The sequence below is a fragment of the Bos mutus genome, chromosome 2 (genome assembly GCF_027580195.1).
Source record: "Bos mutus isolate GX-2022 chromosome 2, NWIPB_WYAK_1.1, whole genome shotgun sequence".
NCBI lineage: Eukaryota > Metazoa > Chordata > Mammalia > Artiodactyla > Bovidae > Bos > Bos mutus.
In genome coordinates this window covers 97,100,156-97,127,777 of record NC_091618.1, presented here as the reverse complement: position 1 = coordinate 97,127,777, position 27,622 = coordinate 97,100,156, and the positions used below count along the sequence as shown (strand labels likewise).

At 36.0% G+C, this 27,622-nt stretch overlaps 1 protein-coding gene across 1 annotated transcript in view; it reads left to right on the top strand.

Annotated features, from left to right (window-relative positions):
• Positions 1 to 27,622, top strand: part of ACVR1C (activin A receptor type 1C) — an 82,201-nt gene that overhangs the window by 11,363 nt on the left and 43,216 nt on the right. The window contains exon 2 of the mRNA XM_005906375.2: positions 18,308 to 18,538. Within this exon, the coding sequence (XP_005906437.1) occupies positions 18,308 to 18,538 (231 nt within the window). The remainder of the gene's footprint in view (positions 1 to 18,307; positions 18,539 to 27,622) is intronic.

The window sequence follows — 27,622 nt, the reverse complement described above, 5'->3', positions numbered from 1 at the left end:
ACACAGTTGAAAGAATTTAAAGACCTTAATAAATGGAATGATATACTATATTCTCTGAACTGAAGCTTCAGTGTTGCTCATATGTGAGCTATTTTCAGATAGGTCTGTAGACTCAATGTAATCACAATCAAAATCCCAGCAGGGATTTTTGCAGAATTCACCAAGCTTTAAAAAAATTATGTGCTAAGTCACTTCAGTCATGTCTGACTCTTGGTGACGCTATGGATTGTAGCATGCCAGGCTCCTCTGTCCATGGGATTCTCCAGGCAAGAATACTGGTGTGGGTTGCCATGCCCTCTTCCAGGGAATCTTCCTGGCCCAGAGACTGAACCTGTATCTCTTATCTCTCTTGCATTGGCAGATAGGAATTACATGTAAATGGAAATGAAAACCAAATCTATTTGGAAAAAGAAGAAAAGTGAAATCTTCAGTGCCTGATCCAAGGCTTATAAATCTAGAGTAATTAAGATAGTGTGTTGTTGGCAAAAGAAGAGAGGAACATTGATTAATGGAATAGAATAGAGAAACAAGAAATAGGTCTACACATTAATGATCAATTGATTTTTTACAAAAGTGTAAAGGCAATTCAATAGAGAAAGGACATTCTTTTCAACAAATGTTGCTGGAAAAATAGGCAAAAAAAAAAAAAAAGAGAGAGAGACAGAGAGAAAAGAACCTCAAAACACGCCTGGCATGGTTGTAATTGTTAAGTCAGAATAGGTCATGAATGTAAAAATAAAATCTAAAACTATAAAAACTTAGAAGAAAAGTTTCTACTCTTGGGTTAGGCAACATTTCTTAGATGCAAGCACCAAAAACATGATCCATAAAAGAAAATATTGATAAATAGGACTGTATCAAAATTTAAAACTTCTATTCCTTGAAAGGTGCAAAAAAGAGAATGAAAAAACAAGCTGAAAGCCAGGAGATAATATTTGCAAGACACATACATATTTTATAAAACACTTAATTCAGAATACATGAAGGATTCTCAGGACTCAATAACAAGGAAACAAAGAACCCAGTAAGAAGCGAGCAAAAGACCTGAACAGGAAGATACCTGAATAGAAATAAGCATACCAAAAAAAATGAGGAAATGCTTATAACCACAATGACATGCCACCACATACCTGTTTCAATGGCTAAAAAACAAAACAACGAACAAACAAAAAGCAAGATGACAATACCAAGTCCTGGCAGGACTGCTAAGTACCTGGAACTCTTAAATATTACTGATAGGAATATAAAATACTACTTTGAAAAACACTGGTAACTTTCTATAAATTTAAAATACACTTTCTATAAAATGTGGTAATCTCACTCCTAAATATTTAGAGAAGAGAAATGAAACTTATTTTATATAAAAATCTGTATATTAATATTTCTTACAGAGTTGTTCCTAATCAGCAAAAACTGGGGAAATATGTCCTTTAATTTGTGAATGAATCAACAAACTCAAACCTTCATTCAATGAACTTTCTTTAATTAAAAATTTAAAAAATTTTCTATTTCTGTTTTGTAAGTAATTCATTTGTATCTTTTTTAGATTCCACTTATAAATGATATTATATGATATTTGTCTTTGTTTGACTTACTTCACTTAGTATGATAATCTCTAGGTTCATCCTCATTGAATGACTTGTATGCAACAACATGAATGAATCTCAGATGCCTTAAGTCGAATGTCAGAAGCCAGAATTAAAAGGCTACACATTTATTTAGCGTTCTAGAGAAGGCAAATGTATAAGAACAGAAAACATCGTTTGCCATGGGTTGGGGTAGGGGGGTAGTTTTCTAAAAGGTGTAAGAGGAAATTTGGGGGAGGCATGACTGAGCTGAAGTTGTCAAAACTCAAATCTGTATACTAAAAAGGAGGAATGTTACAGTATGTAAATCATATCTCAATAAACTTGACCTACTTCCCAAATTGGAGGGCATGTAAAGTCAGCAGACAGTTGTTCAAATTGGTTAATCAAGAAAAGCACTGTATTTTTAGATTAATGCCCTAAGATAAGACAATACCCTAAAGCAAAAATAATTAAGAGTAGGTGCCTCTGGAATGTGAGACTGGACAGATCCTTTTCATTTCAGTTTTTCCTAACCTACTTTTTTTTTTTTTTAAGTTTAACCACTTGCATCTGTAACAACAAAACAACAAATAATTGATTACAAATAATTGATTTACTTTTGTTAACTTCTATTATATAAGTAAGGAGTTTCTGTACACATTAAAATGTTTTTGTGTATATCATCTTCAGTCTGTAAAATGGCATAGAGAGAAATGAAATCAAATTAGGATAAATAAGTCTATGTTTCATTCATTAGCATGGGTTGAGGATTTTTTTTCTTCTCTTAGGAAATTGCAACTGAGGGTCATTATCCATACACAGATAAAGTCCATTGTAAAAGTGGTATTGCTTACCTGCTTTTTTAGGTTAAAGTATTTGGTTCAACTTGAAAAGTCATTTATCACCTTCAGGAGAGCACTTAGGGGCTGCTTCGGCTCTTTTTGTTGGTTTACCATAGCATTAAGCTTGCTTATGGAGAATTTTGCTTACAGCTGCCGTCTATACAAAGAGCCATTAATGCACTAACAAACCTTATTTTGCTGAGTCAGGTTAGAGGTACCCCTTGCTTAATAGAGTGTCATGCACCCAGTGGGCAGTCAGCATTTTCTTGATTGTCTTCTACACACTCAGGGAAAGTCACCATGCTGATTTTGACCCTCTTCTAAAACAAAAGATGAGAGGAAATGTTATAGAAAGATCATCAAGCTAGGCTAGTTTGTTGGTTTATGTCCTGGAGATCAGGTAAGCTTCCAGTATAGAGCAAGGGTCATTATGTGATATTCATGTATCTGAATTTTCAGGGATAGCCTTATTTTCAAATACACTAGCCTATTTTCAGAACACAAATTTAAATTTTTGAACTTGAAAGTAGAATTGCTATAAGCAATGGAGTAACATGGTAGTGCACATGTGGGTGAATACCAGACTCTACGATCAGTGTTTTTTTAAAGGCATATGCAGAAGAGTTGGCTGAAGATATCCCTATGATATCCTCAGTGACTGTCGATGAACTAAGTACTTTAACAGAGTGCGAAGTGATGTTAAAATCTTGTTGTTTCTGACTGCAGCATTAATATGTGTTCATTATAGGAGATTAGGGAAAAGTGTTGGAAAATGTGAAAATCATCATTTACTTTGATACCTCAAAGACAATCATTATTAATGTTTTGATATATTTCCTCCTAATCCTTATTTCTATGCATATGTATGTAAATTCAGATCATATCCTATATGTTTTATGATTCTACTTTTCATTTGATTTTATGATTCTACTTTTCATTTGATAGAGTAGTGAGCTACTGTAATTAAATGGGCTTCCACCGTGGCTCAGTGGTCAAGAATCTGCCTGCAAAGCAGGAGCTGCAGGAGACTTGGGTTTGATCCCTGGGTCGGGAAGGTCCCCTGGAGGAGAGCGGGGAGACCCGCTCTTGTGTTCTTGCCTGAAAAATCCCACGGATAGAGGAGCCTGGTGGGATACAGTCTATGTGGTTGCAAAGAGTGGGACACAACTGAAGTGACTGAGCACGGTGCTCTAGTTAAATATTATTAAATACAGAATATTATGCCATCATAATATTATGCCATCATAAATATTCAGTCCATTCTGAAGGAGATCAGCCCTGGGATTTCTTTGGAAGGAGTGATGCTAAAGCTGAAACTTCTGCACTTTGGCCACCTCATGCAAAGAGTTGACTCATTGGAAAAGACTCTGATGCTGGGAGGGATAGGGGGCAGGAGGAGAAGGGGATGACAGAGGATGAGATGGCTGGATGGCATCACTGACTCGATGGACGTGAGTCTGAGTCAACTCCGGGAGTTGGTGATGGACAGGGAGGCCTGGCGTGCTGTGATTCATGGGGTCGCAAAGAGTTGGACACGACTGAGCGACTGATCTGATCTGATCTGATGCCATCATATGTATTATCAAAATTTATTTAAACATTTTGATTTGGAGATATGTAGGTTATTTCCATTTTTTACTTTTGTGAAATAATTCTGCAGTAGAAATTTTAAATAAAATTTTGTTTTTCTGATTATTTCATATAGAGGAAGTGGGAATACAACTGCAAAGATGATAAACATTTTTAGGACTCTTGAGGCAAATATGTCAAATTGTACTCCCTAAAGTTTGTAAATGAAACTCCATCTATGTATAAAGATGAAATGTAATTGATCCCCTCTTTCACTTCTGAGTGTTATAACTTACAAAATAATATTAAATAAAAATTACATCTTTGCTGTATTAATTTTCTGTTTTGATTATTAATGAGATCAAATCTTTTCATGTTTATTGACAGTTTTTCTTTCTCTGTTCATCTACTTCATTCATTTCTCTACTGATATACTTGTCTTTTTCAAATATATTTTGTCAAACTGAAGAAGTCATTGATTCTACTTTTTAGTAGAATCATTTTTGTGAAAAATTTTAGTATAGTTAATTATAGTATTATAATTATAGTTAAGTTTAGTATAATTTTATATAAAATTTGAGAAAAATTTTAGTATAGCAATCAATATTAGAGTTAGGATTCTAGATCCTTCTACTCTTTGATCATGCTCAGATGCCAATGTTTTTTGTTTTTGTTTTTAAGACAAAGAAAGTCTATTTGGAGTTGAAGCTGCTGATTTTATCACGGTAGTGCTGCAGTTTCACCACCAAAGAAAACGTTAATCAAAGCCATAAAGAGTTAAATAGTCACAGTTACATTCAAGGAGTGTGGTTTGGGCTTTGAATGATGAGCTCTGAACAGGTAATAGTCAATAACTTATAATAGCAGGAACTTAATTTTTAGGTTTTTAACATCTGTGTGTCACATGTCTTATATAAAATAGCTCTCTTAATCACCAAACCTTGTGAGATTAGAATTATTGTCCCTGCTTCCCCAGTGCATAGTCATGTTTAGAGAGGTGTAGAGACTTCCTAGGTTATGCAGCTGGTCAGGCGAGTGACTCAGGATTTCAAATACAGATGTGGAGTCTTCTGAGGCAGAGAATCCTCTCCCTACACCTTGCTGAATTCCCACAATGTTAAATTCAAATGAAGAGAGCTACAAAGACAAGGGTTGTTTTTATTATTTTGCTATAGTTTTTTGTTTTGTTTTATACTGGCTTATCATGACAATAGCAGCAAAACTCTGGACAACCTGCCTTAGACTTTCTCTGTTTTTTGGCTTAATATGAGTTGAACCTTCCAAGGTCCTCTCATTTCTTGTATTTCTTCATTTTTATGTCTTGAAATATATTTGCATAGTTGGAAAAAAGCAAGGAGTTATTTTGTTTAATAATACCTTGATAAACAAAAATGTTAGTTGCTCAGTCATGTCTGACTCTTTGTGATCCCATGAACTGTAGCCTGCCAGGCTCCTCTGTCCATGGAATTCTCCAGGCAAGAATACTGGAGTGGGTTGCCATTCCCTTCTCCAGGGAATCTTACTCACCTAGGGATTGGCCCCAGGTCTTCTATATTGTAGGCAGATTCTTTACCCTCTGAGCAACTATGAAAGCCCAGAAAGAAAACATAATTCCAGAGAAAGCCATGTAACCCACCTTTCATAGAAGCTATGATAACCCCTCAAAGTCTGAGAATTACATATATTTTTAAAATTATGAATTTAAAAATTCCATCTCCCATTCATCAGCTTCCACTCCTACTCAACTTTTTTTAGTAGAGGAGCAGATAATGCTGCCCCTTTTATGCCTGTACAGTATAAGTTTTCTTCATAGTATCCAAGCTAAATAAACTTTTCAGTTTTGGGGTCAGTGTGGGAAAGTTGGGATCAGCCCTAAATAAAACTTCCTTTTAAATCACTTGCCCTCCTCTTCCCCTTTCAACTCTTCACTTCTCACTCTATTTTTAGTTAGAGCAGCTTCTTACTTTGTATAGTTTCCTTTTATTTCTAGATTGAGAATTATCTATTCTTTACCATATCTGATCATAGAAATTAAGAAATGTGGATTGTGATAAAAATTTCTGACAAGTGAGCCCTTGAGAACTCTGAAGACTAACTTTTCAATTTTATTTGCTACTTTCATTCCAAATGTGAGGCTGTTTTGTCTCTTTTTCTATCTACCTATTCTTTTAGTCCTGTAGTTTGGTAATTATTAGTTACTCTTTTCTTGATTGATTATTTTTAATTGCCTCCTTTAAATAAACCAGAGCTTCTTTAGCTTTTAAAACTTTACATTTGTGTCAACTTTCTGTGTTTTATTCCATTTTTCACAAATAGATGAAATATGTCTTCTGTTTTCCCTTCATCACCAAATTCTCTGTGATCTTCTCCTACACGATTTCTATCTTTTCAACTTCAGTGAGCTTGAAAACACAAAACTAGGCTTCTACGACTCAGTGGAATTCCAAAGTATAAACTCTGATTTATAAATTCAGTCTTTATCAGAATAATGTAATATTCTTCTGAACAGGTTTCTTTGAGAACTAAGATTCTAATATAACTTTTTTGTTCTTTGGATATGCGTTCATTCACATTGCTCTGTCTCATACTGCCTGGTGGCCATCAATGCATTCACAATAAAGTCATAGAACTTTAGAACTGGGAAGGACAGTGTGTGTATGTGTGTGTGTGTGTGTGTGTGTGTGTGTGTGTGTATTAGTTGCTTAGTCTTGTCTCACTCTTTGTGACTCTCATGAACTGGAGCCCACCAGGTTCCTCTGGCAATGAAATTATCTAGGCAAGAGTACTGGAGTGGGTAGCCATTCTGTTCTCCAAGGGATCTTTCTGACCTAGGGATCGAACCCGATTCTCCTGCATTGCAGGCAGATTCTTTACCGTCTGAGCCACCATTCTTTCTTGGGTGGATCAATTGAGGTCACTGAAACCTCAAAGTTCATGTTACTAGAGCTAGGATTAACACCCCCATCTCCTAAATACACTGGGCTAAATCAGGATTCTGGGCTATTCTTTTCTTTACATAGGTTTATTTCTCCATGCTTATCACTACAAGATGTTGCTGGAAATCATATCCTTCAGGAGTTGGTTATAATTGGTAATAATCTCATGGAAACAATATTAAAATTATGTGATGTGTTCTGATCAAGACTTCATCATAGATTTGAGAAGCAGTATATTGAACACAGGTCTATTATAATTAAAAAAAAAAAAACCACTGTCCAATAAAATAGACTTGAAAGTGCAGACTGATCAAATACAGTATTAATATCTGTGTCCCTATAATGGTGGAAGCATTTACACAGTGACTCAATGGCAGGTGAGCATTTGCCTAGGGTGAGCTCATTGAGTTGAGCCCAGAAGGCCCAGCAGTTTGTTTTCTGAGCAAAGAAAACAATCAAACACTGGTCTCCTACTATTAGCTTTCTTTGTAGCTTGGGATGCATGGCTTTTATTATTCAGCTTTATTCAGGTTTTTTTTTTTTTTTTTTGAACATTTCATATTGAATAGAAACAGCACTATGAATGGTTGCCTCTTCCATTTAAGAGAAAATTCCTGTGTGGATTGTGGCCATTAATCATCAACAAAACAGTTTAGGAACAGGTTGAACACTCTGAGTTCCACTTTTTGATGCACAGTCCACCCCCAGATTGACAGTTTGTATCAGAAAAAGACAAAGAAATGTAACATAATAGCAATTATTTTTCAACATTTGAAAAATTTTAAAGATATCCTTGATCTTTTAAGCCCTGTCTTAGATCTATGATTTATATCCTTACTTACTTGGTTGGTTTTATAATTCCCTTTCTTTTTGAAAATGATGGTAGTAGAAATTGCTTTTTTTCCAATGTTCTTCCTTGGGAAAGCAAAAATTATTTCAATCTTTGATTAAGTCCTAGAATTATTTTTGAGATTTTTACAGGCGGGTGATATCCCCAAATCTAGTAATCAGTATTGTCAAGTATGATTTTATAGGAACATCAACATAACTGCTCAATGGGCAATGGGATCTTACTGAATATGCCAATAAGACTTAAAGGCTTAATTATCAATTTTTCTTTTCTTACAATTTGGAAAAACTTTGCTAGCAGTATTTGGATAGCTGGGATCTTGTGGGGCAAGCAAGAGATTTCTTTTAATAAATTCTGATCTAGCAAGCAGCAGCTTTCAAAGCCCTTTCCCTGGGCTAGGGGTGTGACAGTCAAGGGAATTGGAGAGCAGAAGCCCACTTTTCCAATGGAGAAGCGCATTCAAGTCACCACTGCGTTGATTTGTTTCTAGAAAAGTCGTACTCCCTATACGTATGTATGTTCAGTCCCTCAGTCGTGCTCCACTCTGCGACTCCTTGGACTGTAGCCCGCTGGGCTCCTCTGTCCATGGTCTTCTCCAGGCAAGAAGACTGGAATGGGTTGCCACTTCCTCCTCAGATCCCGCATCTCCTGCATTGCCAGAGTGTTACGGCTTGTGGCTCTGCTGATGAAGAAACCGCCTGCAATGTGGGAGACCTAGGTTCGATCCCTGGATTGGGAAGATCCCCTGGAGACGGGAAAGGCTATCCGCTCCAGTATTCTGGCCTAGAGAATTCCATGGACTAGTCCATGGGGTTCCAAAGAGTAGGACACGACTGAGCGACGTTCACTTTCCTTTTAAATGTCAAATAACAGAAAACCAAGGATGGCAGATTAACGAGGCTTGAGGAACGCTCTTCAGGAATGGTTTCTGTAAAAAGAAGCCGGCGTCTTCTCTCTGCTGCCGCTAGGTGGCACCCGGGATCCCCGGGAAGGCATCTCTGGACTGAGACTCTCTTGGGAGGCAAGGGGAGAAGCCAGGCTGAGCTGACACAGTCCGGAATTCACTCACGCCAAGGCCCGGCTGACCATCCTTCGTGTCCCGGCGACCCCGGGGAGGACCTGAAAACCCAGCAGGCGAACAGGAGGTGGAAGTTACCGGGCCCTGCGCTGGAGGAGGGCCCAACCCCCAAACTGCAACTCTGGGGAAGGTGACCGAACCTTCCTAGATAGTAGCAGAGTCCAGAGGGGCCTTGGGAGGGTGGTGCTCTGGACGCCAAGATGCTTGGACTGAGAATGGAGTTCCATCTGCGGAGTGGGTGTTACAGGAACATGTTGGTAAAGTGGAGACAAGTTACTTCCCATGTATTTCACCCCACAAGAGGAGCTATTTCCCCACTGTCCAGTGGGTGAGGACTGCTCATGGTTACCCAGGCTGGTGGGACTGACTGGGAGCTAATTTGAGGACTGCGAAGAGAGTGGGATGGGACAGGTATCCTGAATGGCAGGGGTGTGTGTGGTGGGGGGGAATGGGGGTGGGTGATGGCGGTGGGGGTCGTGGGGAGACTGGGGTTGGTGAAGAATCATTGTGTTGCTCAAGACTTACCTCAAAGAAGCCTCCCTTACCTATCCTCCCCCTCCAGTGCTGAATTAAGAAACATTCAGCCGCTGTGTCCTAATACACTGTATACCACCTCTGGCTCCATTTAGCACACTGTAGTGATGTCCTTTCGGAGAAGGCAATGGCACCCCACTCCAGTACTCTTGCCTGGAAAATCCTATAGGCGGAGGAGCCTGGTAGGCTGCAGTCCATGGGGTCGCAAAGAGTCGGACACGACTGAGCGACTTCACTTTCACTTTTCACTTTAATGCATTGGAGAACGAAATGGCAATCCACTCCAGTGTTCTTGCCTGGAGAATCGCAGGGACGGGGGAGCCTGGTGGGCTGCTGTCTCTGGGGTTGCACAGTCGGATACGACTGTAGCGACTTAGCAGTAGCAGCAGTAATATCCTTCAACACTGCTATTCATTTAGAGAATAGCCTTTTTGCTCTTCTCCCTACCTCTTTCTTACCATGGTGTTTGATACATAGTAAATATTTGTGATGGTTAATTTTACAAGTCAACTAGACTAAACCATGGTACCCAGATTTTTGATCAACCTTCAGTATGGATATTGCTGTGAAGTTATTTTTAAGATGAGATTAACATCTGGCTTAAAGCTCAACATTCAGAAAACGAAGATCATGGCATCTGGTCACATCACTTCATGGGAAATAGATGGGAAACAGTGGAAACAGTGTCAGACTTTATTTTTCTAGGCTCCAAAATCACTGCAGATGGTGACTGCAGCCATGAAATTAAAAGACGCTTACTCCTTGGAAGGAAAGTTATGACCAACCTAGATAGCATATTCAAAAGCAGAGACATTACTTTTCCAACAAAGGTCTATCTAGTCAAGGCTATGGTTTTTCCAGTGGTCATGTATGGATGTGAGAGTTGGACTGTGAAGAAAGCTGAGCGCTGAAGAATTGATGCTTTTGAACTGTGGTGTTGGAGAAGACTCTTGAGAGTCCCTTGGACTGCAAGGAGATTCAACCAGTTCATTCTGAAGGAGATCAGCCCTGGAATTTCTTTGGAAGGAATGATGCTGAAGCTGAAACTCCAGTACTTTGGCCACCTCATGCGAAGAGTTGAGTCACTGGAAAAGACTCTGATGCTGGGAGGGATTGGGGGCGAGAGGAGAAGGGGACGACAGAGGATGAGATGGCTGGATGGCATCACTGACTCGATGGACATGAGTCTGAGTGAACTCTGGGAGTTGGTGATGGACAGGGAGGCCTGGTGTGCTGTGATTCATGGGATCACAAAGAGTCGGACACGGCTGATCAACTGAACTGAACAGAACTGAACATTTAAATCAATAGTCTCTGAGTAAAGCAGATTACTCTCCTTTACTGGGTGAAGTGAAGTGAAGTCGCTCAGTCGTGTCCGACTCTTTGCGACCCCATGGACTGAGGAGCCTACTACGCTCCTCAGTCCATGGGATTTTCCAGGCAAGAGTACTGGAGTGGGTTGCCATTTCCTTCTCCAGAGGATCTTCGTGACCCAGGGATCGAACCCAGGTCTCCTGCACTGTAGGCAGACGCTTTACTGTCTGAGCCACCAGGGAAGTCCTTTACTGAGTGGGCCTCATCAAATCAGTTAAAGGCCTTATGAGGAAAACAAACTAAGTTCTGCAGAAGAAAGAATTATGCCTTCAAACCATCTTCAGACTTGAGGTGCAACATCCATTTTTCCCTAGGTCTCCTTCCTGCTGGCCTAACCTGCAGATTTGAAATTGTCAGCCTCCACAATCTAGTGAGCCAGTTTCTTAAACTGAATCTCTCTGTTTGTAGATATAGATGTTTATATCTATAGATATATGTATACATGTGTGTGTATATATGTTCTACTGGTTCTGTATCTCTGGAAAACCTTAACGAATACAATATCCTTTTAAAAAATCTAGTTTACATTTATCACCATATATTATAATAAGACTTTATTTTCAGATTCTACATATAGATGAAATCATATATTAGTCTTTGCCTTTTTTCACTTAGCACAATGTTCAAGGTCCATCCTTGTCACAAATGGCAAGACTTCATTTCTTATTATGGCTGAATAATATTCCAGTGTGTGTGAGAATGTGTGTTTGTGTGTGTATACCAAATTTTCTTTATCCATTCATCTGTTGATGGACACCTAGCTTCTTTCCCTATCTTGGCAATTGTAAATAAGATTGCAGTGAACATGGGGTACACATATCTTTTCCTGTTTGTATTTTTGTTTTCTTTGGATAGAAATGCAGAAGTGGAATTGCTTAATCATATGATAATTCTGGGCTTCCCAGTTGACTCTAGGGGTAAAGAACCTGCCTGCCAATACAGGAGACATAATGAGCCACAGGTTTCATCCCTAGATCAGGAAGACACCCTGGAGGAGGGCATGGCAATCCACTCCAGTATTCTTCCCTGGAGAATCCCATGGACAGAGGAGCCTGGCGGGCTACAGTCCATAGGGTTGCAAAGAGTCAGACATGACTAAAGTGACTTAGCACAGAGCACACACTCATGATAGTTCTATTTTAAATGTTTTGGAGGAACTTTGACTCCATAGTGGCAAGGTCATGATGTGGGAAAGAAACTTGTTATTTAGAGCTATAAAATGGAGACAAGTGGGTCTAGGAGGCTTAGTTATAAGAAATGACGTTCAAGGATTTGGAAGAATCCAGACTTTGTAGTCTATTAGGTTATAATAACGGAGAAGGCAATGATACCCCACTCCAGTACTCTTGCCTGGAAAATCCCATGGACAGAGGAGCCTGGTGGGCTACAGTCCATGGGGTCGCTAAGAGTCGGACACGACTGAGCGACTTCACTTTCACTTTTCACTTTTCACTTTCATGCATTGGAAAAGGAAATGGCTACCCACTCCAGTGTTCTTGCCTAGAGAATCCCAGGGAAGGGGGAGCCTGGTGGGCTGCCGTCTGTGGGGTTGCTAAGAGTCCGACACGACTGAAGCGACTTAGCAGTAGTGGCAGGTTATAATAACAATTGTAGATTTTGTTTTATTCAATGCAATTGGATTGTAATTAGAATCCATTGAGAATTAGTCTTCTCCTAAGGGGACAGTACAGATCTCAGGACTTGAAATAAAAGTTTGATAAAGAGGCACTTAGGCTGCCGAAGTAAAAAAATAGCTTCTCAACTTAAGGCAGAATTATATGGGACGTTAGCAGAAGAAACATGTCTTGTGATTAGGAACAACTTTTTCTTTGACATACTTTGCTACAGGAGACTCCAAATAGAGTCAGTCCTTTTTTTCACTACATGATTATAGTCAAAGTCTAAAGTTGTAATTGTGTATATATTGTGATTTTAGGGATTAATCGAGTCTTGATGTCTACACCAATTCAGAGAGGCTTTGAACTTTTCTCTACTTCTCCCAAATATCAGGTTGACACTGGAAAGAACAATGGATTCTCATATGATGAATATAGGGCAAGATAACCTTTAATATTGATGGGAGAAGTTTTGTTGGATTATAAATTGGTAGGATCAGCTCACCCACTGAAATATCAGTGTATGAATATGGGAATGCAAACCTGTCCTTCACTGGGTGCTTATGTTTCTAACCCCAGCTTTCTGTCTGTCATAGATATGATAACCCTAAAGTTACTTAAGTTGAGAATGAGCTCAGACTAACAGAGGGCTGTAAAACTGGAGGGGTCTTTGTGTGTGTTAGTCGCTCAGTGGTGTCTGACTTTGCTACCCCATGGACTGTAGCCATCCAGGCTCTTCTGTCTATGGAATGCTCCAGGCAAGAATACTGGAGTGGGTTGCCATGCCCTCCTCCATGGGATCTTTCTGATCCAGGCATTGAACCCAGGATTTGGGTTGAGGATATTCTGAGTGGCAAGTACTAGAATTCAAGATGTGCTGGACTCTTCCTAAATTGAACCCTGCAACTGGAGGTGAAAGCAGTTGTCCTGGGTAGAATCTCTCCTGTTAGGGTAGTTCCATTCCTTCTCAGTTAGGAGAGTGAGACCTTCTTAAACAGGGAACATAATAGCCACTTGGCACAAAGGAATAATTTTCCTTTGTGTTTGGTATACAATATTTTAGGAGTTATGAATTTCTTTGGATATATCTGGGCAAATAAAATTCTAGAAGTTGAATTTCAGCCAAAGGGTCATTTGGCCAAAAAGTTTGCATTTGGGACTTCTCATGTGGGACTAGTGGTAAAGAACCCGCCTGCCAAAGCAGTAGATGTAAGAGACGTGGGTTGGATCCCTGGGTTGGGAAGATCCTCTGGAGAAGGACATGGCAACCCACTGCAGTATTCTTGCCTGGAGAATTTCATGGACAGAGGAGCCTGGCGGGCTATAGTCCATGGGGTTGCACATAATTGGACATGACTGAAATGACTTAGCACTAAACTAAACTAATATTTTATTAAAGCTACGTTCTTTCTCTATTCTTTCTTGCCATTAAGAAAGGCAAATACTTTGAAATGACTACATGACAAGAAAATAAAAATTTGAAAAGAAATAAAAAGGGAAGACAGATCCCTGCCTGGTTTCCTTTGACCCTGTCTAGCTTTATTTCACAGACAGTAGTTCTGGTTGTCCTGGCTCCTTTCTTGTTGCTATACTTTTCATATTCAGCACACTGATGAGCTTGAATTATTCTTTTGTTAACTCAGAAGACTGCAAATGATGAAAGGCAGCAGGTCAAGCTTGAGACAGTTTTCTAAATTAAAAAAATATTTTGTTTAATATCCAACTCCCAAATTAGGGACATTGAATCAACTAATTTCTGGAAAAGAAGAAAGGGGATGTATCAGAAATTTGGGTAAGGCACTGGCCAATAGACGTGTTAGCATATAGCCCCCAAATGTAGGAAATCAGTTTATTGAAAATAGTATCTAATTCAAAACAGCTAATATTTCCCCACCGAATATTATGAGTAAGAATAGCACACAAACACAAGTGATACATTTGGTTCTTTTATGTAATCTGATGGTTTTTGCATTTCCAGACGCCAGGATATGCTTGCCCTCACGTGTAAATATGGATGAACATTTATTTTCTGGTTGATTAAGAATGTTCACATCCTTTGGTTTCATGTGGGTAACAGATGTCTTGTGGGTAACAGATGTCTTGGCTTTTATAGACTAATTGGCAAAAAGGGGGAAGAAGAGGATAATTAAAAGGGTGGGAGGAGACACAAGAAAAGTGCAATCTTCCTTGTGGGGAAAAGTCTAATAGGCCTCCTTATTACGGGTAATTACCTTCTTCTTCAACTTCATTTGCTATCCCTTTCTGTATGACTCAAGGACAGTATAATGAGAAAGTATAAAATAAATAAATGTTGAGTCTGACCTGTTGTCTGCTAACAGATTATCCTATCGTAGGATATTCTAGTGCAATTGACCCAATTAACGTCAATTTTTAAAAAAACAAAATATGAACGTGTCTTGTCTCTAATGGCAACCTATGTTTTAACTGGTAACACTAGAATTCTATGTTGAGTCTTGCATTTTTTATTTCCCACCAATTCACTATGTGCAAGATTAACTATGTTGTCGATTGTGTATTAGATACACACCTTAGGTTCTTTTTAGTTTGCTGTTTGTTCTCTGTCAGTGATATATAGTTGAGCTAATTGACTTGGAGTAAATGAGGACATTTACCAATTGTTTGAAGCCATTATTATCAATAGATTCTCAATTTTGTCAGTGTTTTCTATTGTGTAGGATTTAAAGTCAACATGTCATTTACTATGACTTAACTGTATCACTTTGGTCTGTATTATTCTTCTGATTGGTACCTTTTACTTTAAACTGAGGGATATTTTTATAGCCTGTTAAACATTCAGTGAGTATCTACATTATTCCTTGATAAGAACTATTATGTAATCATTTCTATAAGGAGCTAGTAATGCTTCCAAGAGAAAGTATTGATTAGGTATACTTTAGAAACTTACACTTAAAAAACACTTAAACCAACTGAAAGGTAAGGTTATTTATACTAGATGTGAGGCACAGGATATTTGACTACCTGTCTCTCAAAAAATAGGTAGATTTTGTTTAAAAAGATTATTTGAACAATAAAGATAAAAATCTCAATTGTCCATTGTTAAGTTATTTTAATTTGTTTTGCTGTATTAGAATTATATTTTATTCTAAAAGTAAAATATTTTCTTATATATAAAATATAAATGTTATAATAAGTTATATTTTATTTACCATCGCTAGAAACTGGTGAGGTGGGAAGATGGTTTTTGCACTCATCTTGTTTTTAAAATAATATCAGCTTTGGTAGGATAGAAACAACATTGTTTAAGTAGTCTAATGACTGATGCATAAATTCAGTCAGTTGATCTTTTTGAGCCTCATTTCATTATCTGTAAAATGGAGAGAGTGACAACCAACTCCTCTGGTTGCACTGGGAATTACACGCAATGATAAGCACACATGAGACCAGCATATGTTTGGCTGCTGAGTACCTTATGCTTGTCTTTACTCAGTGGACCCATAGCCCTAAGTTATGTGCCTTGATTTCCAGGTTATGCTTCTCTTGGAAATAAAAATTCAAGGACGCTGATGAGGAGTGTAGTAACAAATGTTTTGAGACTATGTGTTGGGAAATTTATTCTTCCCAACTTCAAATGCTTAAAGTATGAGACTGAAGAATAACCACAGTAGGATAGGTTTTTTAACTTTAAAAGAGCTTTCCATACTTTGTGATTGTAAATTTCCATAAGTTGTAATTTAATAGAATCGTAAAATAAATAATACTCAGTTAAACTTCAGAATTTCTGGACCTACTGCCTCTCCCCTGGTTCATTTCCCATTTTCAGAGGAAGGCATTGAAACCCTGCAAGGTTAAAGACCTTCAAAGTCAATCAGCAAGGGAGTGATAGAGCTAGGACTGGAACCTTCCTCTTTTCCTGAATTCTTTATCTATACTATCACCAGATCGTCCTGCTGTGTCATCATCTGGGATCTAGCCTGGGCCATTAAAAGAATGAGAACATTCAACTCACTCGGCAGTATGAAAGGAGATGCATTTCTTTGTAATGTTTTTCCAATGGTCTGTGTACCTAGTTCATTCAGTCATTCCTATATGAATTACAAATGTATCTTGATTGTTTCATAGAACAACTAGCTCTAACTTCTCCAGTAAAATGAGACATAGTCACTAATTACATAGTAATTAGTAGTCACTAATTGACATAGTGCTTTCTAGGTATCAGGCATTATTCTAAGGGCTTCAATTTTTATTTTCCAAAACAGCCCTATGAGGAGGAATCCCTTATCTTTCATATAAGGAAATGGAGGCACAGAGGAGGCAAGCAATAGTCAAATATGAAGGCCTCTGTCAAATTTGAATCAGAAGATGCTAGAGAGAGAGATTCTACTGTCAGAAGATACCTAGGTGGATGGATCTTAATTATATGAGCTCTGTTTTCTGCAGAAAAAGTGACTTAAAACATTTTCAAATCATCTACATTTTATATATCTAGTTCTATTGAATCCCAGTCAGTCTACATTATAAGGTTCTACCACAGCAAATAAATATCAACAAAAGATTATATTTATTTACATTGATAACCAGTGGTATAAATAGAAGAGTAACCTGTTATGCTTGGTCCAGTGTTGATAACAAAATGGTATTTTATTTCATGATTTTAAGTCCCTTAGTATGTAATAATAAAAATGGTTATAGAGACAGTATTTTACTGGTCAAGAAAAATTATCAAAAGAAGAGAGAATTTCTATTAATCAATATGTGGTTTTTCTTTCTTACACATGCAATTATATAGAAATATTATCTGTATTGCTTACATTGATATTTGAAGTTGAGTATAAAAATAGCCATTAATGTATCAAATATTTTACAGGTATAAAATCAGCTCCAATTTGAGTAATTAGCAATTTTAAGACTAATTTGAGTAAAAACAGTTGGATGGAAAAACTTTGGACATTCAGATATTGCAGGGGGGTATTGTGATTTAACAAAAACCTTCATTAAGTAATGATACAAAAGGGTTATTCAGTACTGTTCTATTTAAAAGTAATTCAAATGAAATTTGAATAAGTTACTCACAACCACTGGATTGTTCATGATAGATATTTTACATCAGAACAGAAGTACTCTACTACTTTGATCATGTGAGTTAATGTGGGGTGTGTGTGTGTGTGTGTGTGTGTTTATTAAGTGGGGAATGTGGAAACTTGTGAAGGGAACAGATTAACAAAGTCTAATTTTTATTGATGTAGATTTATTGCATTCTACATTGATGTGTTTTGCTCTATTGAATAGATGTATTCATTCAAAGAAACTTGCCTGAAGGTCATGGTCTATCTTCAAATGACTCATTCTAAGATGTATTCTTTAGTGAAAAGGGGGATATATAATGGCTCATCAATGCCTTAAAGGCACTGTGACAATACAATACTGTTAAAATATCATAGAATATAAATGTAAAGAGTCACACAGGTTTTTAAAGCTGTGACTGTCTGCGGTTAGCTTTGTGTTTTTAGCACATTGACTTTAAAGTTTAAAGGAGAAATCGTACATGAACAGAATACACTGGATTGCTTGGGTAGTGAGCGCCTTAAACAGTGCTTGAATGCTCTATAGATGATGCTGGACTGCACTTCTGGGTTGCTGTGTTACTGTATCCTGGTGTTTCATAGGGACTACTGATTTAGGAATGAGCTGGTTGAGTTTAAAAAGGAGGGATTTACACCAAGGGTGAGAAACTTGTTTAAAAATACAGTATCAACTGAAGAGATTGCTTATAAAAATATAAGCAATAGTAAGTGATGATTGGGCAACACTTTTGATAAAGCACATGACTGAGAGAGAGTAACAGCTTTAGCATGTATGTTTTATCCAGTGCTATTAAACTGTCTCTCAGTTTTCATTAAGATTGACTTTCTTTGCATGATAACTTTCGCATCTTAAAGCGTTTTGCCTTATCTTTTCCAGGTTTGAAGTGTGTTTGTCTTTTGTGTGACTCTTCAAACTTTACCTGCCAAACAGAAGGAGCATGTTGGGCTTCTGTTATGTTAACCAATGGAAAGGAACAGGTGATCAAGTCCTGTGTCTCTCTCCCAGAATTAAATGCACAAGTCTTCTGTCATAGTTCCAACAATGTTACCAAAACGGAATGCTGCTTCACAGATTTTTGCAACAACATAACACTGCACCTTCCAACAGGTAAAGGGTTTATCTTTGTTCATTCCAAATTTCATTTTACTCTTGGGAAATTATAAGCATGATAGAAATCAAACTGTCTTATGTTTCTTTAAATAAGAAAATCTGTTTTACAGTTCTTTCTATTTTTTTGCTAAAATTCTCTACAGCCTAGCTGAGGTTGATTTTTTAAAAAATTGTACAAGACTGTCGAAACACTGACAACAGCATAACAATTTTGAAGAAATCTGTCCTCATGAATTGTATTTTTTGAAGTGATTAATGAACCTAGAATAAAATATAAACTTTTATGTATCCTTTTAAAGGAGAGAAATTAAAATGTATACCAAGAAAAAAGAAGAGAAAAGAGAGCAAAACTAAAAATAGTAGATTGCCAACTTTTATGGAAACAGAATCTTTTTTTCATGGGTGCCTTCTGCATATCTTCTTTGTCTGCCCACACTCAAGTGAGAGCACTTGTTAGCAGAAAGAGTAGAATTTGACCCTCTATTATTGGGTGAATATATTGCTGCCTTTCCCACAATTTCATGGAGTTTCATCCTAATTTATAAGATACAAAAATCTTAATCTGGTCTTTTATCTGGAATCTGAAATTTGAGGGACTATTAAAGAGGTAAGCAATTCAAATTAAAAACTAATTTATAACATGAAAATGTCCTGATAGTAAATTTTCTTTAATATGTTAGTATCTACACAGAGATAGATATTCTTCTTCACAAATGAACATTTGAAAGTACTGTTATCCAGTCTCAGATATTCATATATCACCATATTCTACTATAGTATTTTTAATGTATTATTATTATTAATAAATTAACAGCTCCTTTTTTTTTCTTTTTACTGGAGAACATTTACTTTATGCAAAAAACAAGTTTACTTGGCATAAATAGAAGATAAATAAGTAAATAAACAAACAAATGTACTGACTGTATTTCTGGTAGCTATTTTACATTTTCTTTTCAAGAGAAGATACTCATGTTAAAAACATACTGACATGAAATGAGACATTTTGATACATAATCAGAAAAACTAGGAGAACCAGGGAAGAAAATCTTGTGTGATTTAATGTTATTTAGTATCATATTGGTTTACCACTTCAATAAAATCATTTCATATACCACCTTTGATACTTGTCTGATTCTTTGGGAAACATTATTCTAAAGCATTGTCCTATGTGTTATAACCTCAGAAGTCACACTTGGAATGTTTCATCCCTGAAAGCTACTAGGAGTCTTAGATTTTACACCGCAATTATTCTGTCTCAGATTCCATAGACTTCCTTGGTTTGGTAGTCATTTGATACCTATTGTGATACGAGAATTTATTTTCCATATACTTTCTTCCCTGATTTTGGTAGACTAGAGACATGAAGATCCCCTGTATTTGATGATGTTCTTCCCATGACCAAGATCAAAAAGACGGAGGGGAAGGAAAGTCTCCATATTAGTCTGTGGCAATGACGTCTTTAATGTGTCTTCTCGATAAAGAATTATCCATAAGAACATGTTCTGCCAGTCAGTAGGGGTACAAGATAATACTGTGCAACAAAATGTCTAGGAGGACAAAATGTTTCACATACAGCTGGGCCAATTAAAGGTACTGAGTGCAGTCAGGATGTGAATCCTTCCCAGTTCAGCTCTAAATTCTGCCTAACTACTGAGATGCCTGTATTCTACCTTCAAGTCCAGTTGGGAACCAGCCTTTCTTAAAAAAACAAACAATTTTATGAGGTATAATTTAGATATAATGAAATGCACACATCTTAAGTATATGGTTCGATGTGTTTTGACACATACATTTATGTAACTGCCACATTTCTATTATCTCAAAATGTTCTCAGTCAGTCTCCACTTTCACCAAAGCCAGGAAACTGATTTTCTGATCCCTGTAGATTAGATTTATTTTTCCTGGAGTTTCACATCAGAGGAGTCCTATGGAGGAGATTATTTTGCACTTGACTCTTTTCATTCATCCTATTTTTGAGATTTATTCATGCACCTTGTTCCCTTTTGGCTGCTGGGTAATATCTCTTTGTATGTTTTGCTTTGTTCTTTTTACACACCCATCCACAATGGGGATTCAGGTTGTTTCCATCTGGAGGCTGTTGTTAACAAAGCTGCTATGAACAACTGGGTACAAGTCTTTGGATATATGTCATCTTCTCGAGAAAATATCTGAGTAGAATTGAAGGGTTGTATGATAACTATATGTTTAATTTTTAAATTTAATCTCCCAAATAGTTTTCAAATTGCTTGTACCATTTTGTATCCCCAATAGAAATGTCTGATAGTTCTAGTTGGTCCATATTTTCCCAGCACTTAGTATAATCAGTCTTTTTAATTGTGGACATTCCAGTGATTATGTAGTGGTATTTCACTGTGGTTTTCATTTGCATTGCCTTAATGGTTAATCATGTTAAATTATTTTTTTTCTTGTGCATATTAGACATTTATGTTTCTTTCTTTATAAAGTGTCAAATCTTTTGCACATTAAATTCATTTATCTTCTTATGGATGACTTTAAGATTCTTTATATATTCTGAATACAAGTCCTTTATCTGATAGGTGTATTATGAGGATTTTCTCACATTCTGTGGATTTTGACATTTTGTTTCCTTAAAGGCGTCTTTTGGAGAGTAGAAGATCAAAATTTGATGAAGTGCATTTTATTTTTTTAAAAAATATTAATGGTTCATTTATTTGATGTCCTAAGAAATCTTTATCTATCCAGAGGTCATAAATATTTTCTTTTATGGCTTCTTCTAGGAATTTTAACATTTGAGCTTTTACATTTAAGCCCATGTTTAGTTTAAATTTAATTTTTGTTATTTTGTGAGGTTAGGTGGAATATTTATTTTTTCCATGTGTATTTGAAGTTGTTCCCAGTATCAATTTATTGCAAAATCCATCCTTTCAATTTCTTTGACCTTTTGATTGAAAATAAAGTGACCATATGTATATGGTATATTTCTGGCCTCCAAATGTCTATACTTATGCCACTATGAAACACTCTTGATTATTATAGCTTTATAGTAAGTATTCAAATCAGATAATATGACCCTTCCAACTTTATTTATGTTCAAGTTGATTTGCTATCCTAAGTTATTTGCGTTTCCATTTTGGAATTGGTACTTCCCTGGAAGTCCAGTAGTCAAGACTACAGTCCCACTGCAGAGTGCACAGGTTTGATCCCTGGTCAGGTAACTCCAGCATACCACTGCACAGACAAAAAAAGAAAAAGTGGAAAAAATAAATTTTAGAATCATTTTGAGAACTTTCATAAAAATACAATGCTGAAATTTTTATTAGATTGAGTTGAGTATGGATTAGTTGGAGAAAATTGTCATGTAACAATGTTAACTTTTTTGATCCATGAACATAGTATGTTTTTCCATTTATTTAGTTTTACTTCAGTTACTCTTAGTGTCTTATAGTTATCAGAAAACACATCTTATACATATTTTCTTGGATTTTTCTCTAAGTATTGCATGTTTTTAGATGCTATCATAAATAGTATTTTTGACATTTCAATTTCTAAATGTTAACTGCCAGTATATGAAAATAAAATTAATTTTATATATTGGCCTTATATCCTATAAGCTTATGAGAATAACATATTCTAGTAGCTTTTAAAAAATTTCTTTGACATTTTCTACATACAGAATAATTTTGTCTGTCAGTACAGCCAATTTTACATCTTCCTTTCTGGTCTCTATGCATTTTATTTTATTTTTTTCTTTCTTTTTTTGCACTGGCTAAGATTACCAATATGATGATGAGTAGGAGTGGTTAAATATTCTTGTCTTTTTCCTGGTTCTAGGAGGAATGCCCTCACTCTTTTACCATCAAGTATGAAGGGTTTTTTTTTTGTTTGTTTGTTTTTTGGTAGACCATTGTTATCAACTGAAGAAATTTGCTTTTATTCCTAGTTTGGGGAAAGTCTTTTTAAAAATCATGAATGAATATTAATAATTTCAAGTATTTTCATGGATTTATTGAGATTATAACATGATTTCTCTACTGATATAATGGATTACCTTGATTAATTTTCAAAGGTTACTTATAACTGGGAAGGTATATACGCTAGTAATTAATTTGTCTACAAAGAAATGCTTTGTGACATTTAATGATATCAAATTTCTTTTACTAAACTAAGAATTTGTTTCTTTTAGTGGCGTTTTTAGTGGCATGGTATGGCAAATTGACATTCAGTTGAGTAGGCTTGCATGTGCAGTCATCTTGGATTGGATTGTTCTCTGTGAGGTAGTGCTGAGTGGTTATTAGCTGTGTCTGGAACAGCATCTGTTGGAGAGGAGTTGGGAACCCTCAGACTGAGCAGTGACACAGCCAGTGCCAGTAACTTTGCTGTTTTTGTGTCATCAATAAGTGTGGCTGATATCACCTGCTTTGCCTAAAGAGAATTTATCAATTTCAAATGTGATCACATATATATGAAATATATAAACGTGCTCTGAAAAGCAGACAGTGTGACATATCTACAGTACTTAATACACTGCATCGTACTCATGAGTAAAATGGTAGAAGAAAAGGGGGAGAGGTGACCAGAACAGGTTGAAGAAAACCTGGGATTCTCTTTTCAGTTGCAGCTGGAAACCCAGTGGGTACCTCTTGGCTCTTTTAGCCATCACCCGACTATGGGGTCATTTCTGGATGGCTGACTTGGTGCAGACATAGTGCCTACTCTTGTCATGTTTCAGCTGTCTCTTTTCTGTCCTTGAGTCCTGCTTATGATGCTTGATCTCTGACTATATTTCTTTGTGACAAAATTCCTACCCTGAATACATCTTGTGACTGTTTTCTCCCCAGTTCCTCTTCCTGATGGTGTCCTTATAACTCAGCACCTGGAAATCTGTAGCCACAAACTCTTGCCCTCCTAAAATCCTTTTAAGTGTTTGATTCTAATTCTTCTTAGACTAGTAGCTTTTGTACAGGTTTCCATTGTGACACACAGAAACACATTTTGTATAATTTCCCCCATATGCACACATATCTGAAATAAGAATTTTACAAAATATTCTTACTTGTAAAATGTGCAAGGTACTCCATGTGCTTTCATTAAGTAAAAATTCTAATCATATCCCACAAGTTGCTTACGTGTTTACAGTTTAAGAAACACTGCTTAGTTGATATTTAAAATGTAATTTTAAATGCAGCAAGGACATTTATTATTTTAATTTACTAGTTCAACAATCTGTTGATATTAAGAATCTAGTTACTATTTTAATTTACAATGTTTTTTTTTAATGGCCTTTTAAAACCTTACCCATTCATTTTTAATACTAAATTGGATTAGAGTCAAATTAATTTGGATCATTGTAACCAAGATTTGATTTAGATCACATGAAATTCAATCACTTGCCCTTAAAAAAGTACTTCTTTGACATTGTATGTGGGTTTAATCCTTAGGAGTTAATTTTTTTGATAGAAGTAATTTTATAGTTTGGTAGACATATAACATTAGAAAAAATTGCTTGTTTCCCTGGAGCTTATTCTGTTAGATATATTTGATGTCACTGGAGTGACCTTCAAGTTCAACTATTATCACAAATATTTAGAGGGTTTTTTCTTATGTAAACTTGAAAGCCAGCAACCATTTCCAAAAACAGTTGTGTTTTGACTAGTGCTTGGAGTTCATGTCTCTACTAATAGCAAATATGTTATTATTTTCATTAGGCAGCATACCAAATATATTTAAAAATTACAATTAAATACAAGCAATGCAAATCAATTAAGAGAAACATATTTTATGCAGTGTAACCTAATTTCTTATTACTGTTTATTTTTAGACCAGATTAAAACAACTCTTTTAAACTCCAAAAATATCTACCCACCTTTCCAGAGGCTGCTTGTCTTGCCCTGACTCCAGTGACTTTAGATTTACTACTTCTCAGGCTTTATTAAATTTCTTTCACAGTAACTCATGCAGATTGTCATTCACAACTTCCTCTTAAATTAAGATAGAATCCACTTTGGTAGGAAAAATTCAGCTTCAAAAGTAAATGATATATTCTTAACTCTTAAAGAATATTTACATTTCAATAAAAAAAAAGACTTATTTACCCAAATGTGTACTTTTTTGGGTGGAGGATGGAGGAGGGAGGTTGTTTGTAGGGTGAAAAAAACAAATAATAAATGAAAGAGTTCCATTTTTTTGAAAAAGTTCCAAGAGATATTTTGGGTGTGTGTCCCTGTAATGGGTTCTGTCTGTGAGCCCTCTAATAAATTTCACAGTTTCATCACTGATTTAGTTTAAGTTGGGCCTTTTGTATCTATTCTTAAAGCTTCTTAAACCCTTTTCCCTATATTTTCTAATGTTTGAGTCTCTGGTCATTTTAATATCTACAGCTTCTATGAATTTGAATCTGCTGATTTCTATTCTTGGTTGGCCACTTTCCTTGTGTGTTTTGTAATTTTTTGATTGTGAGCTCATGTTTTGAGAATCATATCTGGAGGAAACTTTTGAGGCCTATTTTAAAATATATTCCTCCAGAGCAGATTTGTATTAGTTTCTGCCAGGTATCTGGAGGTGCTACCAACTGAAATCTCATCAGTGTTTTGATTAGTTGTTTTTTTTTTTTTTGCCAACATATAGCATGAATTCTGTGCCTATACAGATGCACACTTATGGTGAGAATCTCTTGAAGAGATTTTTTTTCTGCTCTACTGAAAGTGAAGATTGAGACAAACAAATAGATGAATATAGACCCAGTGTCTCTCTGCAGAACATTTTCTACTTAGTTTTATTTTCAACGTAATACCATTCATATTTAACTGATTTATACTAGGATCTCTGACCTGATCTTTTGTGATTTCAGGAACCATGTTTTATCTCCTGATCTTGTGATATAAGTCTGATAAACTAAGCACTTAACTACCAAGGACTGGCAGATGCCTCCAGGGTAAATGGCCATCCTAGTGCTCAGATATCTCTTTGGATCTGAATTTTATTTTTGGTTGCTGAGTAATTCATTTATTTCCCCACCAGGTTAATCATATAATAGAAAAACATTTTTCATTTGTGTTTTATTCAGCATTTTTGTGTATGCCATACTAAGAAGGGCTTCTGTGGACATCTAAAGTGTAACTTGGCAGAAGTGGAAATTCCATGATGGTTTATTTTTGAAATGATGCTGGCGTAATTATCTATCCATCTGGAAGACGACAGGGCTGTACCACAGTGTCATACCGTATACAAAAATAAATTACAGCTTGATTAAATATCTAATTGTGAAACATAAAACAATTTAAATGTCAGAGGAAAATTTAGGGAAAAAAGATTTTTATGACTTTACAGTATGGAAGCTGTTTTAAATAAGACAGGAAATCCAACTGTTATAAAAGGAAAAGACATAATTGACTACATGGAAACTAAAATAAAAATGAATAATAAAAGATAACATAAGTGAAACCAAAGATAAATGAAATATGGGATAGAAATATTTGTATTATATATGACTAGAGAAAAAGGTAACTATTTAAAAAATAATGAGCCTGTGTGTGTGTGTGTGTGTGTGTGTGTGTATCCATGTACCTGGCAAGAGAAAAAGTGAAAAGAGGGAGGAGAGTGTTAAATGAAAAAAAAGGGGCAAAAAACACATTTTACAGAAATTTTATAGAAGAAAATATTCAAAATGGTCAAGTATTGAAAAGATGATCAAGTACTGAAAAAATAAATGCCGGGGAGATGCAAACTGAAGTAACATACCATTTTTTTCCACCCATTGGATTGGTAAAAGTTAAAGGAGGATGTTTTCAACTATAAGTGTCAGACACTTAGATAATATCTTAACCAATGAAGGAGTTCACAGCCTTAATATGATAAGAAATCTGGAAATAGGTTCTTTGATTTGTTAACATACAGACTCAACAGTGTCAACAGCCTACTTTCAGTTTTCTTTTCCTGAGAGTCAGTGAACATCATCGTTGTTTAAGTATTATTATCTAACTTTCTGATACTCTTATTTGGAACGTTTTTTCCTCCTGCATATCTGCTTTTTCTAGCAAGGGAAATGTTGGGTTTTGCTACTAGCAATCTCATGATTCAGAGAAAAGTGAAAAAACATGGGTGGCTCAATTTGAGTCGTCTAATAAAAACTGCCATGTTTAGCAGAAATATCAAAAGTCTCTTCCTTACTACCAGTTTAAAATGGATGTAAATTCATCTCCTTCTAACCCCAGGGAGGAGGCTTGGATTTATTACTAAGCAGAACAGGCAAAAAAAAAAAAAAAAAAAAACAAATAAAGATAAACAACTTTAAAACAAACCCAAAACCTTATTTTTGGAAAGATGTGGACATAGTCTAGCCATCACAGAGATTTTACACCTGAGTTTCCATTGCCCGAGTGAAACTCTTCAGAAGAAAAACTTAAAAAAAAAAAATTGACCCAGATTAATAGTGTCCCCAGTGGCCTGCCAGAAGAAAGTTCAGACTCTCTGGAGAAAGGTAATTTAATATTAGGTCTCAGAGAGAAACACACAAACACTTTTGCAAGGACATGAGAAGTACATAATGAAGAACAAGCACTCCAAGTTCACAGGGGTTCAAAATGACATGAGCATGAGCCAGCGGAAGAGAGCACAAGGTTTCATATGTTGGAGTTATCAGACAATAATTATAGAGCACCCATTCTTCTAAGTTTAAAGAAGCAAAAGGAAAATTTAAAACATTTCTTAGAGAATAGGAAATTGTAAAAAAAAAATAATGGACTAGTAGATTTGAACAATAAAAGAAGAAAACTTTTTAAAATTAAAAATACAGTAACAAAAATTAGAAACTTAATGTATAGGTTTAACAACAATTGGTACAACAGCAACTGAAGAGAGAATTAGGGATCTGAAATATGGGTCAGAAGACACTATTTTGTATGCAGTAATATAGAGAATACATAATAGAAAATATGGAAGAGAGGATGATAATTAGAGGAAAGTATAAGAAGGTTTGATATACATATATGTGATATATGTGCATTAATATACAATGCATATATTAAATAAAAATGTTGACATTTCTATTAGGTAAAATTAACTTCAATGCAAAAAATATTACTAGAGTTAAAAAAGATCACT